Genomic DNA, 14,639 nt, shown 5'->3' on the forward strand with positions numbered 1-14,639 from the left:
TATATATATATATATATATCTTCATGATCAAAATGAAATTGCTAATGAGGCTATTAATTTTTTCACATGTTCATAATCATATTATTAGATGAGGTTTTGAAGCTTTAATGAAAGATTTTTCAAGTAAAGATATCAAGAATATTTTTCTTGATATTGGGAGTACTAAATCTATTAGATCTAATGGTTATTCCTCTAAATTCTTTAATGATACTTGACATATTGTTGGTGATGATTGTATTAAAGCTATCAATTATTTCCTTAAAATTTCTTTACTTCCTAATAGAATTAAGCATTATATCATTACTATGATTTTTAAGAATTTTGATGCTTAAACTCTTAAAAATTTTAGGCATCTCTTTTTGCAATACTGTTTATAAAATCATTGTACAACTCCTTGCTGATAGGCATAAAATTATTCTTACTAATGACATTCATCCTATTTAAGCGACTTTTGTTAGAGGGTATGATATTATTGGTGATATTATTTTCACTAATGAAATGCTTTTCGGTTTTAATTCCACTAATTCCTTGGAAAACTTTTCTTCCAAAATTAATATAAAAAAGGCTGTTAATAGTGTTTGTAATTTTTTCCTTTATCATATAATAGAGAGAATGAGTTTTCCTTTAATTTTTATTTATTAGATTAAAGCTTGTACGACTAATGTTCATTTCTCTGTTATACTTAATGGTGAAATGAATGTCTAGTTTTCTTCTACAAGTGGTCTCATCTAGAAACCTCTTTCTCTTTATCTTTTTGCTATTGTGTTATGAATTCTTTTTCTTCTCTTTTAGAATGCCAAAATCATATTTTGATGACTCAACTTAATGGTAATATCTCTCATCTCATTTACGTTGATGACTTATTGTAAGACTAATATTATTTCTATTCATAATTTGATGGATATTCTTCATATTTTTAGTTGTGATTCTAAGTTGGACATTAATTTTTCTAAGTTATTTATTTTTTTTAAGTTTGTTGCTCCATTTATGCAATATTAATTATGCGCAATTTGCGGTTTCAATTTTATGCCTCTTCCTTGGACTTATCTTAGGGTAATTATTAGAGCTTCAAAGCTAAATATTGTTGATTTCCAGTAACTTCTGGATAAGCTTAATAAATGGCTAGCTGGTTAGAAACAAAAAAAAAAATTATTTCTTCTATTAGTAGATTTCAACTTATTTAAACTATGATTTGGAGTTATTTATATTATTTTTTTGGTTCTTCCGTTTTACCTAAGAGTATTATAATGAAAATCTTGTCTAGATAGGTTTAAGAAATTTCCTTTTTATTATGGTAGTGAGAGGCAAATGATTACTATTGCTTGGAATAATATTACCCTTAATAAACCTAAAAGGTGGTATTTGGATTCCTTCATTAGATAACATTAACACTATGCTTAAATTTAAGATTATTTGGAGACATTATAACTCTAACTCTTATTTAGTCAATTGGAGCATTAACAATTATGGTTCTTTTAGGATTAATTCTACTTCTCATATCTCTTCTTTTTGGAAACATATTACTATGTTGGCTGTTAACCTTAGAAGATGTTTACTTTTTAAGATTACTTTTGTTAGTATTCTTCTATTTTATTATGATATTTGGTTAACTGATTTTTCTCTCTTTGATAAGTATAATAGCTTGATTTTTTGTTGATTTTACTACCCAAACATTATTTTGCTCAGATATGTTAATATGAATGGTAAATGGTATTGCACTTTAATAATGATGCTTCTATATCTTGTAGTAATTCCATCTATAGTATTCCTATTATTGATGGTAAGATGAATTGTCTTTGGAGGAATATTGAACACTTTTCAAATAAGCAAGCGCATAGTTTTATTCATGAAAATGTATCTGTTAGACATTAGAATAGGTTGATTTGGCACAAAGAATATTCTATTAAATTAGCTTTGCACTCATGGAAAATTCTTCATATTGTTCTTATTAATAGTAGTGTTAATGTCAATAATAATTGTGTGTTTTGCGTCGATGACATTGAATCCAATAATCATCTTTCTTTCAGTATTCTTTTTCTCATGCTCTCATTAGAAGTTCTTTTCCCAATGGTGGTATTTTTTCTATGGACTATTTTCTAAGCTCAGTCTTCTTAAATCCTCGCATTTATTTTGTCTATGGATCCATATATTCCTTTTAGTTTTGGTTGTGTCTAGTTTGTTCTTTTCTAGCCTTTCTCCTGGAGTTGGAGATCTTTCTTGTTGCTATTTTGCTTAGAACTTCTTTTGATGAACTGAAGATTTGCTTGGAAATCCCTTTTCACTACTACTGTTCCTATGGAGATTGTTGATGAGGCTTATGTTTCAATTAACTGTATATGGGTTTGCAGTTTGGAAGCCTTTCATCACACATATTTTAGCCCATACATTATTTTTTGAAACTAGGCGTGAAGTGAAGATTGGTTTGGAGATCTTCCACAACTATACAATTTTATTGAAGTGAAATTTACCTGAGCTCAAAAACATTATTTGAAATCCCAAATGTTGAGCAATGGAGAGGCTTTTAATTATAGATTACAGTTAAAGATGACAACTTGCCCCAACCAAATATCCAATTATTACAATAGGCGCAGCTGCCTTCAATCTTCATTCATACATCTCCTTGCACGCCGGAAACCTAGCCACCGCAAGCGCTACAAGCGGCTTTTCCTTAGTTAAAGTAACGCCGGTTCTCCCCTTCATATCCACCCCCTCCCCCATCCTCCACTCAAACAAATGCAATAAACTCGCCGCCACAAACGGCAGCATCCTCTCCGCAAGCGGCAATCCCGCACACTTCCGCCTCCCGGCCCCGAATGGAAAGAACCCGAATCCACCCGCAACACCTTCCCCTTCCCCTCCATCCAAGAATCGCTCGGGTCTAAACTCATGCGGTTCATGCCATACCTGAGGATCGTTTTGAATGGCCCAGACGTTGGTGACGACGCGTGCGCCGGCGGGGATGAGGTAACCGGCAACGGTGATGGGACGGCTGGGGACGCGAGGAACGAGCAGGGGAATTACGGAATGACGGCGGAGGGTTTCTTTTATGAGGGAGCGTAGGTATGGGAGATGGGGGATGTCAGATTCTTCGACCGTTCGACGGCGGCCCACCACCGTGTCGAGCTCGTTGAGGGCGCGGTGATATGTTTCGGGTCGATGCATCAGCTCCGCCATTAGCCATTCGATGGTAGTCCAGGTTCCGGTTGTTCCGCCGACTAGGAAATCCTACATGTTTAGGATGGAGTGGTGCCTCCGGTGAGCTGAATGGGAAAAGTATAAAGCCTCCAAAATTCATGTTTTTAGGGAAATTTATATACATCCCACGCAATTCTTATGTATTTAAATGTCTAACGCCCAAACTTTGATATTTACACTTTTAAAATCTTGGTGTCATAAACTCTTAAAAAGTCATGTGATGTTAAAGATTTGAGTTTTATGTATGCAAATATACATGTTTAGATAATATATATATATATTATATATATATATATAAGAACTGTGTGGTATATGTGTAAATGAGTATTATTTTAGTAGGCTTCAATTACCATTCATTATTAATTATATATTTATACGTACACACCCAAATACACACACACATAATAAACAAGACCTTAAGGACTTGAACTCAAAATCAAGTTGACCTGCACAACTCAGTTGTTATATTTTGAAGGATTAGATTGAAGCATATTTTATTATTTTAAATTTTTATTGATTTTGAAATCCTGTGATACATAGTTCAATTCTGAAATTAAGAATTAATGGATGTATGAATTTGAAAATATTAGTGCCGGAATGATCTTTTTTTACTTTTATTTTTTATTTTTTTATTTTTATGACATATGACATTAATTATGTTATATGACACGTGATATTTATGACATGTCTTTTGAAAGCATAAGCTCAATGTGAAAGAATCCATTGATAATCTGTTGAGATCCAACAAAAATTTTGATTAGCATAAAAATGTGTCATTAATACAAATAATTTGTGTTGACAAAATCATTGCATTGATTAGAGATGATACTGCAAAAGAAAACAAAAACTACTTCTAAAGCTTGATCTAAATATCATGCTACTCAAAATAATAATAATAATAATAATAAAATAAAATAATGCATGATATTTTTTAGTTTTTGAAAACTATATATAAATTACCATAATTACCATTATCAAAGCCTTGAGCTGTATATGGGACAGCCTAACCCTGGGCTCCTCCCCGTCTCTAATCTTCAAAAGCTTCCACAACAAATCCTTCTTCTCCTCCCCACTCCCTCCTCCTCCATCTTCACCAACTCTACATTCTCTCAGCTTCATCCTCTCCTCAATCATATCCTCATAAACCCTATCCAGCCACGCCACCCTCTTCATCATCTCCCTCTTAATCCCCTGCAAATCAAACCCCGAAATAACTGGAAAATAATCCGACACATTCTGCCTCCCAAGCAGCTCCACCGTCTCCTTCATCACCCTCCTAAATTCCTTCCCCCCATCCCTCCACCCAACACTCTTCACATCCCCGCATAACATACTCATGAGCATATTAAGCGAAACCTCGAAGGCTAACTCACCAACATTAATGGCCACTCCTCCCCTGCCTCTCGCCCAAATCCCTCGCACCGCACGCTTCATCGCACTCCGCCGGAGCTCCATGGCGGCATCGGCCATGCTTTTCGCGTTGACGAGCTCGTGCACGAACACTCGGCGAAGCATGCGCCAGGTGGGGCCGTAAGGGCAGCGTACCAGGTTTGCGCCGCCGTAGGAGATGACCGCAGCGGCGATGGGTTGTTCGTGGTCAGAGAAATCGACGTCGTTTTCTGTGAAGATTTGTTTGGCGATTTTTGGCGAGCTGATGACGATCCAGAGTTTGGTGCCGACGCGGAGGTGCATGATGGGGCCGTAGGTGAGAGAGAGGCGGGCTAGGCGGTGGTGGAGGTTGGGGAGGAGGAGGAGGGAGAGATTGCCCAGGAGAGGAAGGCGGCGAGGGCCGGGAGGGAGGGGATTTGTTTGTGGGAGATTTCTGATGATAATGTAGCGTGCGAAGGTGAGGAGAAAGAAGGTGAAGAGAGTTATGGAGGGAATGGGGGAGGTGAGGAATTGAATGACGGTCGACGGGGAAAGTGAAGTGGAGGCCGAGGAAGGAGAAGACATTGCTGCTATGGAAGATGGGTCGTGGATTGACTCGGGTTATTTATAGAGAAGAGTAGGGGAACTCGTTCTCATGCGCTGAAGCAGATTATGAGTTGTTCTTAGTGTTGCAAGAGCGGTGCTTTGTACTTTATTATTTATTGGATTTAATTTTTGATTTAACTTAAATTTAACTAAACATAAAAAATAATGACAATAAATCCAATATTCTGATAAATTCACATTTCATCTGATTTTTCTCGTGTTTTTATCACTTTTGTGACGTAAATTTGAATTTCATAAATTTGATTGCGAGACGTACTCGACTCAATTTGATGAATCTGGATTTATGAAAATTGATAAGGGCCTGTTTGGGACAGCTTATTTGGTGTGGTGGCGTTTTGAAAACGCACCTAATCTGTTTGGGTAAACTGCATTTTGGCAACTTATGCGTTTTCAAAACGCAAAAAATAGCATTTTTCACACCGCACCTATCTTGGCGTGGTGGGAGTTTATTGGCAATGGTCTGACTTTTCCAAAAAAATTAAAATTTGTAATAGCCACCGCACTTAGCTTATCGACAGATTATTTTCAATCAGCTTAAGAGCAGATTATTCAATAAGCTATAGGTGCCCCAAACAGATTTATTAATATCAATCTAATATACATCCAAACACCGTCTAAAGTATATAAATATATTGAAAAATTAAAGAGAATTAAATTTTGAAAAAATTAAATGCTAGAAGAAGTCAACCATTCGGTGAGAAAATCCTTGGAATTATTGTAACTGAGGTTGGCGTGGTCTATAATTTTTCTTTTAATCTTTTAACTCTGTGGCACTGGTGTTATTGAGAGCTTTGATGAGGGGTCCCCTCGATTGGTTGATCATAGATTTCACCATGTTGTTAGTCACGATCGAACAACAATCATTGATCATCATTTAGCCACCGATGCTACCCTTAGTCCCATCAAAAAAAATTGTATAACAATTTTTAAGAAATAGGATGGAACATTTTGTGTTGTTTTAACTTGTTTTTACGTTGAAATAAGATTTATCACTCAATGTAAAGGAAGATCGAGCTCGGCCGAACAAATCCCGCAAATTTGCCTTGTAGTTGGATTTATTACATTCAGATTTACGTTGTAAAGAAAGTGAAACATAAGAAATTGCAACGAAAGTAGAAAAATATTGATTTGACGAAATGTTGGATTTTTTTTTTTTTTTTTTTTAATATTTGACTGGATTTAAGTTGAATCCATGACTAAATACGGTAAATATTATGTTACCAAACTCCCCATTAGGGTGATAGTTTAAAATATTTTGTTACAAATGGATAAAATGTCTCTCCTCAAAATTATAGATATGTAATATTTCTATGTATTGTGGCGAATCCGGTTGAAAAGAAATCCTAAAATAGTGAGAGAAATTTAGAGATATGTTCTTTATATAGAACATTAAATTGAACATTACCAAGTTATGCTCGTTCAACTTCTCTTTCATTGTAGAAATAGATCGAAGGTTTGCAACGATTATCCTCTTGCATGATGATTAACAATCATCATTGCCCATTGTTTGATACCCATTATTAACAAACACTAACACATATCATGCATGATTACATGCAAAATGTATTATTCCTGCCATGCATAAACTCATGTCAACATTTATTATTAACCACTGTCTAACTATATATCATCGATGACAAACAGGAATGTTCGCTGCCCTCTCAGTTTTGATGACCGCTACACATCACCGATTATGAACCCATTCATTTATATTTTCCTTAATCAAGAGAAGGACATGTATTCATGATCAATAATTTATATTAGTTCAATTATTTTCAACTAGTTAGCCTATGCATCATGTTTTTTTTTTTTTTTTTTAAAATGTTTCTCGCAAAATAATACACGTTGTGTACAACTAATTCTTCAGACTTTTTTATTTACGTGATAGATATTCAACCGAATTAAGATTTAAAATATTTAAATATTTCATTACAATATTTTTATGCATGTGCATTATATTATTTTTTGAAAAAGAAAATGGAGAATTATTTAATAAAAAATAAAACTAATGTGCCATAATTTAAGAGTCATTATTGACACACCAAAACTACAAACTAATAATTAAAGTAATGTTCTCGGAACTATGAGTGAAAAACTTGACAAAAATGTGCATCCAAACTTAAAATTTTCATAATCTCCACACATGCTATATTAGCTTTATAAGCCATAAATATAATCTCCATCTTAATCCGTGTCATCAAATTTTAATGAATCATATGATCGATGCTTCCTCTAATCCTAAATGGCATGAATTTTTTTAGGAGTCTAAATTCCTTTTCATTCTAAGCTTGTTTGATTTTCTTTTTTGCATCAAGGAGCAGATCAATCGGAGGAATCAGAAACTCCAATAAAACTAGTAGTACATTGGATTCAATAAACCAACGATTTGATATATGCTCAGACAAATACCATAACATGATCATGCATGGGGCCAGAAAATTGTTCTTGCATGCAACTTGTTAGGTATGACTCATATCTAGGGAGTTGGAGTTTCTTGGTGAAGAGGTGTGTCTCCTGGTGAAAAGGAGTGTCTCTTGGAATAAAGAGGGTTGGGGGGAGCGAGGGCGTGATTGTAATTTTATCTGAGGGTATGTATATGTCTATATATATGTGTGATCCTATGAGATGTAAATTGTAACTTCTCTGAGATAGTGAAACCACCGCTCGCTCCCGAGGACGTAGGCAATTCTTTGTCGAACCTCGTTAAATCTCTGTGTTCTTCTGGTTTTGTGTCGATTCCTGTTTTTATTCCGCTAATTTCACAACACAACTTATTATATATTAGTAAAAGATTTTCAAGCAAGCCCTTCTATTTCCTTAAATTTTCAAATAAATGTTTCATCTTCTTCCCTTCAGCTCGTAGATAATTATTTTTTTGGGACAAATTTTAAAAATGCCATATTTTCTGTAAAGGGGGTATAAACCAGTTAGAGATTATGTGAAGAGACAATAATTGAGGGAACAACCTCTCGATACGATAGCTGAAGTAGATTACACAATGGATTTAATTTGTTTCAATAAGAAAGCGACATAGTGAGAATTAAGGATAGGTGGAGCTCAAAAATCAGAGCAGAGATGTACAGACGAGCCACTTGACCACCAAATAATTAATGAGTACATTGCATTATTTTCTTGGTGGAGCTTAAAGTTATTTGAACCCTTAGAAGCTGAATACGATGTTCCTTGGACCATAGAAGTATGCAATGCTATTGCTTTGGAGATTTTGAGGGGATGCTATGATCATTCAGATCTTGCTGGTCCATACCCTAAACCCTAAATTAATAGCAGCCATGCATTATATATATAAATACATTTTAAATTAGTGCTTCAATTGTTCTCTTGAGGACTATGTCAATCAATATTAAAAGAGTACTACAATAATAATCTCTAGATTCCTTTAAATTTAGCTGAATTAAACATTCCCATAAGATGATTATTATAGTTCAATTTTAAAGTAATTGGAGACTATTTTGGATTTTTTTATAAACCATGAGATGTAAATTGTCGAAGACTATTTTAAAATTTTACTCGTTAAAAGAATTTGGGACTAAATTAACAACTTTTTTTAAATTTGGGACTAAAATGAGCCCCTACTTAAATATAAAAAATAAAGGGATTATTTTGATTTCTCTCTCCCTCCGTCCCTCCCTCCCTCCACACACACACACACACACACACATAAAAATACATTTTATGAATTTATATCAGCACATATAAATACATATCTTCAAATTCTTGGACTTCTCAACTAATAGTTTAAAAGCCGAGAGGCATATTTTTTTAGCTTTCTGTTGAGAAAATAAGGGCGAAAAAAATAGTAATCGACACAAATCCAGAAGAACACAGAGATTTAACGAGGTTCGACAAAGATGTCTACATCCTCGGGAGCAGAGCGGCGTATTCCTTTCAATATTCAGAAAAGAGGTTACAGAATAGAGGATCCAACTCTCTCGAAGACCTAGAATTACAAACATGTCTATTTATAATCCTAGAGTAAACCTTACAGTACAATATGTAATTACCTAATTACCCCTGTACCGTATAGCGGGGCGTTGACCCAGCACCCCCAACCCACATAACGTAACTTCCTGATTTGGACAGAAACTTCCGCTTCGCTCCGCTTTGTTCCGCTTCGTTCCAGCGTCTGTCCCTATATGGTATATGAGCCATACCATAACAAATACTTTAATGATTGAACTCTTATCCACAAGTTTCAAATGCGATCATCTATTTTATCAAGCTATAATTGGGTACACGCACATATTTTCTTAGCAATCATCATTAATTTAAAATTGTGAAGATTTAAATAATTAAAACAATGCTTGTCTATTTTTTAATGAGTAATCAGTTTTAGTTATTTAAAATTTATGGTGGGATAAAACTTTCATGAAAAAAATAATTTTATTCCCTTCAATTAGTAATCATAACCTAATATTCTACGGCACATCGATACAGGTTGATATAGTATGTTAGAAAAAAACTAATATCTATAGATGAAATCAATAAATGTGAATGAGGGTACTCGGGGGTATGTACTTGAAGGGAAATATGTGAATGCTTTTCTAATGGTGAAGAAGAACATAGTATGATGAAGGAAGGCCTTCCAAATAGATGATTCTGATGTCCACTTTTCCGACCAAGTGTAGCTATCGTAGCCAAAGCAAGCAGAATTACGAGACAATCCAAAGTTAGGTGGAGGATATAACAATGAGCTGATCCAGGGGAGATCCAGTTACTTAGTATCTCTAGCCTCCCCAGAGACATCCGGAGGTCAAGAATAGATAATCAAACCATATCAGCCAACTGACTCAAACAGACCAAACACAGTCAGCCGAGCTAATCTCAGTTGATCAAGACAAATCAATTTAGTTGGTAGATCAAGAGAACAACTGAGTGATAAACTCATACATGTAAAATAGCAAGAGTACCTTCTTTAGCCTCATTTAAAATATAGGCAAAAATGTAACATCATGATATTGTATTCTCCGCTATAAATGAGGAGTTCATTTTATAAATAAGCCATGATTGGCACAATGTTTTATTAATCACTCATCCCCCTCTCTGTCTATCACTCTCTCTCTCTCTCTCTCTCTCTCCTTATTTATATTCTATTCATTGGGTATGATTCTCAAACAAATCAATATTTAACAGTAGGGGTGCTCTCATAATTCGTATGTACAAATTACAGGCATAATATTCTCTCTCCAGTATAGAGATATGGGATGCAACTACCTCTGCAAAAATGTGATAAGGACATGTATTGAATAAAATTTATACATATCTAATAATTTACAATTAAATTTAGTCAAAATATTATTGAAAATCGAAGTTAATTATGAAGTTGTGCAGCGCCAACCGAACCCAACACATTAAACACTGTACTATCCAATCCACATCAAAATCTGCCCATAGAATCTTTACATCCACAGGAAAGCAAAATCTTGTTAAGAAAACAGTAGAAGAGATTGATTATTTATTATTGCATGAAACCCCTTTACCCTCTATTTAAAATTTTGTTCGTTTTCAAGAGGGGGGGGGAAGGTAGGTGATTTCTCAGACATAATAATTTTTTGAGGGGTAGGGAGAATTATTAAGTACGTACTTCAACCGCTGCCATTACAAGAGGGATTTTGTTTTTCTTTATTTTTATTTGCGCGCTCCAGGAAGAATTATTATATTCGGACGTCGATCTTTACCGTTCATCATAGCAAAGGAGTATAACAGTTGACCTTTTTTTAAAATTTTTTTTAAATAAAAAATTATTTTTGATGAAAGGCAGAGATCGAACACCGTATGCAATCCTGCGCACACGGTGTCCCCTATGAAATAATTGTTCCATCGTTAGACCTAATAATTTCTAGAGGTGATTTCTTCACCACATTTTCATGAATCAACTATAAAACGTAGTATAAAGTTTTGCACTTTGAAAATCTCATGGAATAAATTCAAAATAAAGGATAATTGAGTTTCAAATCCAGTGCGAACAAATTAGTAGTAGAAGAAGTGAAGATATTGGCAAGAGACTAGGAGTGCCGGAGAGATTATCAGACGAGCAGAGAAGGGAGGGTCGAGATTGGCAGATATGGTGTGAGAGCAGGAGAAGACTAGACAACCTAGGGCCTGCGAGAGAAAGGCTCGGGCGAGGGCACAACGGTGAAAGAAGAACGGCACAATTTTTTTTTAATTCGTGAACGGCGGAACACGGGGGAGAAATCGTGTTCGCGTTTCGGTAATTAAAAATGGAGTTTCGGATAAAATTTTTAAAATGCACGTGCAACATTTTCATAAAAATCTGATTGTAAAAGCTCAAACAAATCGCAGTGTTAGTATTCAACCGATGGAGGCATGTTCTTAGAGAGTAGATAGGCCGGAGAAGGGTGCATTGATTGGACTGAATACCACTAACATCGATATATCAAGATTTGGAATAATCGAGAGGTCTATGCTGATGTACAACAAGCCTCTAGTTTAGATCCTTAAAGAACAACCCAAGATGACCCCGGGTCGTCCGGTTCGACGTACACAGTTTCATCCACTCGGATTTATCTGAGTTTATCTTCATGATGTCATTTCTCGCCTCCAGCATATTTTGGAGCAATTCCTTTTTGGACATATGATGCTGGAGCATCAATTTCTAAAATAATTTCTCAAAAAATTCTAAATTAAAATTTTTAGAACATAAATAATGAAAAAAAAAATATTTTTTTTTAAAAAGTAAATATATAAATGAATTTATTCGAAAGAGTAATTTATAATTTTTTTTTTTTAAATTTAAGTTGTCAATAAAGAGTCAAAATTAACAGATTAAACACATAATAAAACGTATAAAATACTGAAAAAAATCTAAACAAATCATTTTAATATAAAATATTAAAAAAAAGTTACATCCGGCATTGTCGTTTTAAGTGAAGAAATATATATTACGAGCATTGCACGTATATACAGGCACAAAAAAAATATGAATTAATTTTTTTTTAAAAGAAGGCCGAAATCCTAAATAAATTTTAAATGTGTCAAATTTAGGAATTTTGTCCTCATCATATGTGCTTAAATATTTCTACATTTTACACTTTGATTTTCCAGCGAGTTCGATTCAGAATCCTATCAGCCATCTTATCATTCTCGACTCATCTTCGTTCCCTGTAGGTGAGCTCTATGAATCAAAGTAGGTGCGTGCGAAGGGACCCAGAAAGAAGCTTCATTTCAATGTAGCACTAGGAGTCTTAAATGGCTTGTGATGGGGAGCATATCAAATCTTCAATGAGCTGTCTTCACTTGATTGATTGTGACCATACATACATATATGCATGCATGACCTATTTACTATTGGCCAAGTAGGTCGATCCCCACCCTTAACTTGTCTGCATCATTGCTAGCTAGCCATGCTCGCCAATATGTTTCTGGCCAGGGGAGGTTTTATTTGGTCCAGGTGCTGATTGCAGCTTGGAGTTGAGCTGAACCTCAGATTCAGCAGTAGTTATAGATTATTGTGTGAATAATACCGGTTTTAATTTCTTGCTTCGATTGCAATTAGACTTTTTAGTTAATATTTCAGTCTTACTGCGATCGATCTGTTAAAATATTTCAGACAAATGAGGAAATGAATAAGCATGAAATAAGTAGAATGAGAATATATATGCATGCATGACCTAATGATTTTTGTACTTTTTTGTTGATACTTACTAAGTTTATAAATTTCTTAAGTTGCAGTTGCTCACGAGATCTTCTTAGGGATAGATACATATATTATTAGGAAGAAAAATCATAAATAATAATACTAATTTTTAATTAGTTCACTATTTTGAATAATATGATTTTGATTAAGATTAGTTTCCAATAATTGATTTGTTGGAAGGTGGACAAATTGGGTAGGTTTAAAACATTGTTTTCTTTTGATTCTTTGATGCAAGGTTAAAAGTTTCAAATCTTGTTCTAATTTTGTAGGAAAACTCATTGCCAAGTTTATAATCTATTTGTCGATATGTTAGGACTTACTACATTACAAAATCAATTTGAATAGTCATTACTACTTTAGGTTTTATGGATAAATCCTAAATTTGTGTTTAGAATTATAAATTGGTATTTGAGAAAGGTTTGATGATTTGAAAGAATGGGTGTTTGTAAGGTTAATATTGAGAGGTTAGATGTGAGTGAGAAAGAAAAATGGAGTTAGCATATAGCACACTTGAGTTGCATTTGAGCAATGATGTACTCCGTAAGTGGATAATGCAATAAATGTTTATTAAGATTTGGTTGAAATTAGCATAATGCACGTTACTAATACATAAAAAATAGAATTTACAACAAATTAAGGTAAATTATTTGGATTTAAGATTTATGCATAAAATAAATCTTGAGATTTATATAAATGATTTTCATAAGGCCATCATGGATCTAAAGAATTTTGAAATCAAGGTAAATGACAAAGTTACTCATGGATCTATATTCGATGCTTAAATCATAATTATATTTTTATTTAGATTGTGGAATATGCTTGGGAGAGAATCATTAGAACATGTTTAGATCGCTTACATCCAAGTAACTAATAAATAGCACTGACAGAAGTGGGTAGAAGATGAAAAGAAAGCACATAAAATTTCAGTTTCAAGTTGAGCTTTAAATTTAATACCAATTTTAAATAGTTTCTTTATCATAAAAAATGGCACTATAAGTAAGTTATCTTTAATTGAAGTAAAAGGATAAGAGATAAGTATGAGAACTTGAGAGTGTTTAACTTGCATTAGATAGATATGTGTATTTTTTAGATTTTAATAGCAACAACTAATTTTTATAGTGAAGATTAGATAATAGACTTGAGATGTTTATCTCATTTTACTTCCACTAGACGCTGGCTTGATTCATAGTGGGAAGTTTGTGATGATAAGGTTATTAGAAGAAATGATATCATTTATAAAGTTACTAGGATTAGAAATATTATAATCAACAGTGATAAAAAATGATTAAAATTCTTATTAAAGTCAAGTATGGGCTATATCCTAAAAGAAACATAATGACTTTCTCAGTTCTCAAGATATTTTATGTTGCAAGTGGCGTGTTATAAGTTTTTAGAGATTTAGTTATAATTAAGAAGGGAAAGAAATAAAATGAATTGTATTAACTATTATAAAAAATAATAATCTAGCAAAAAATGTGTATATTATAAAAAAAATGTAAGACTTTGATATATTATTTTAGGTTATTTTAGTAAGAAAGGCAATACAATTTTGTATGGATAGAGTTTTTAGCAAAGACAAGGCAAACAAAGTTTATCTACGTGAGCATATCTTTGAAAAGTAAAATTTGATAAAGTTTATTGCATAATACCTAGGCGAGTAATGATTTTGGTTAAACATATTGACATACACTCAATTATTTTGGTTAAACTATTGCTTTAGTGTATAACAATGAATACATACATATATATATATATATATACATAGAGAGAGAGA

The 14,639-nt window shown here is 33.6% G+C and overlaps 1 protein-coding gene across 1 annotated transcript in view; it reads right to left on the reverse strand.

Moving 5' to 3' along the window:
* Positions 1-2,463: 2,463 nt before the first annotated feature.
* Positions 2,464-14,639, reverse strand: part of LOC110039303 — a 28,231-nt gene continuing 16,055 nt past the window's right edge. Inside the window, exons 7-8 of the mRNA XM_020744327.1 lie at positions 4,165-5,178; positions 2,464-3,225 (exon numbers count right to left, since the gene is read on the reverse strand). Of these exons, the coding sequence (XP_020599986.1) occupies positions 2,605-3,225; positions 4,165-5,178 (1,635 nt within the window). The 3' untranslated portion in view covers positions 2,464-2,604. The remainder of the gene's footprint in view (positions 3,226-4,164; positions 5,179-14,639) is intronic.

The sequence above is a fragment of the Phalaenopsis equestris genome, unplaced genomic scaffold (genome assembly GCF_001263595.1).
Source record: "Phalaenopsis equestris unplaced genomic scaffold, ASM126359v1 Scaffold000002, whole genome shotgun sequence".
In the NCBI taxonomy this organism is placed as follows: Eukaryota; Viridiplantae; Streptophyta; class Magnoliopsida; order Asparagales; family Orchidaceae; genus Phalaenopsis; species Phalaenopsis equestris.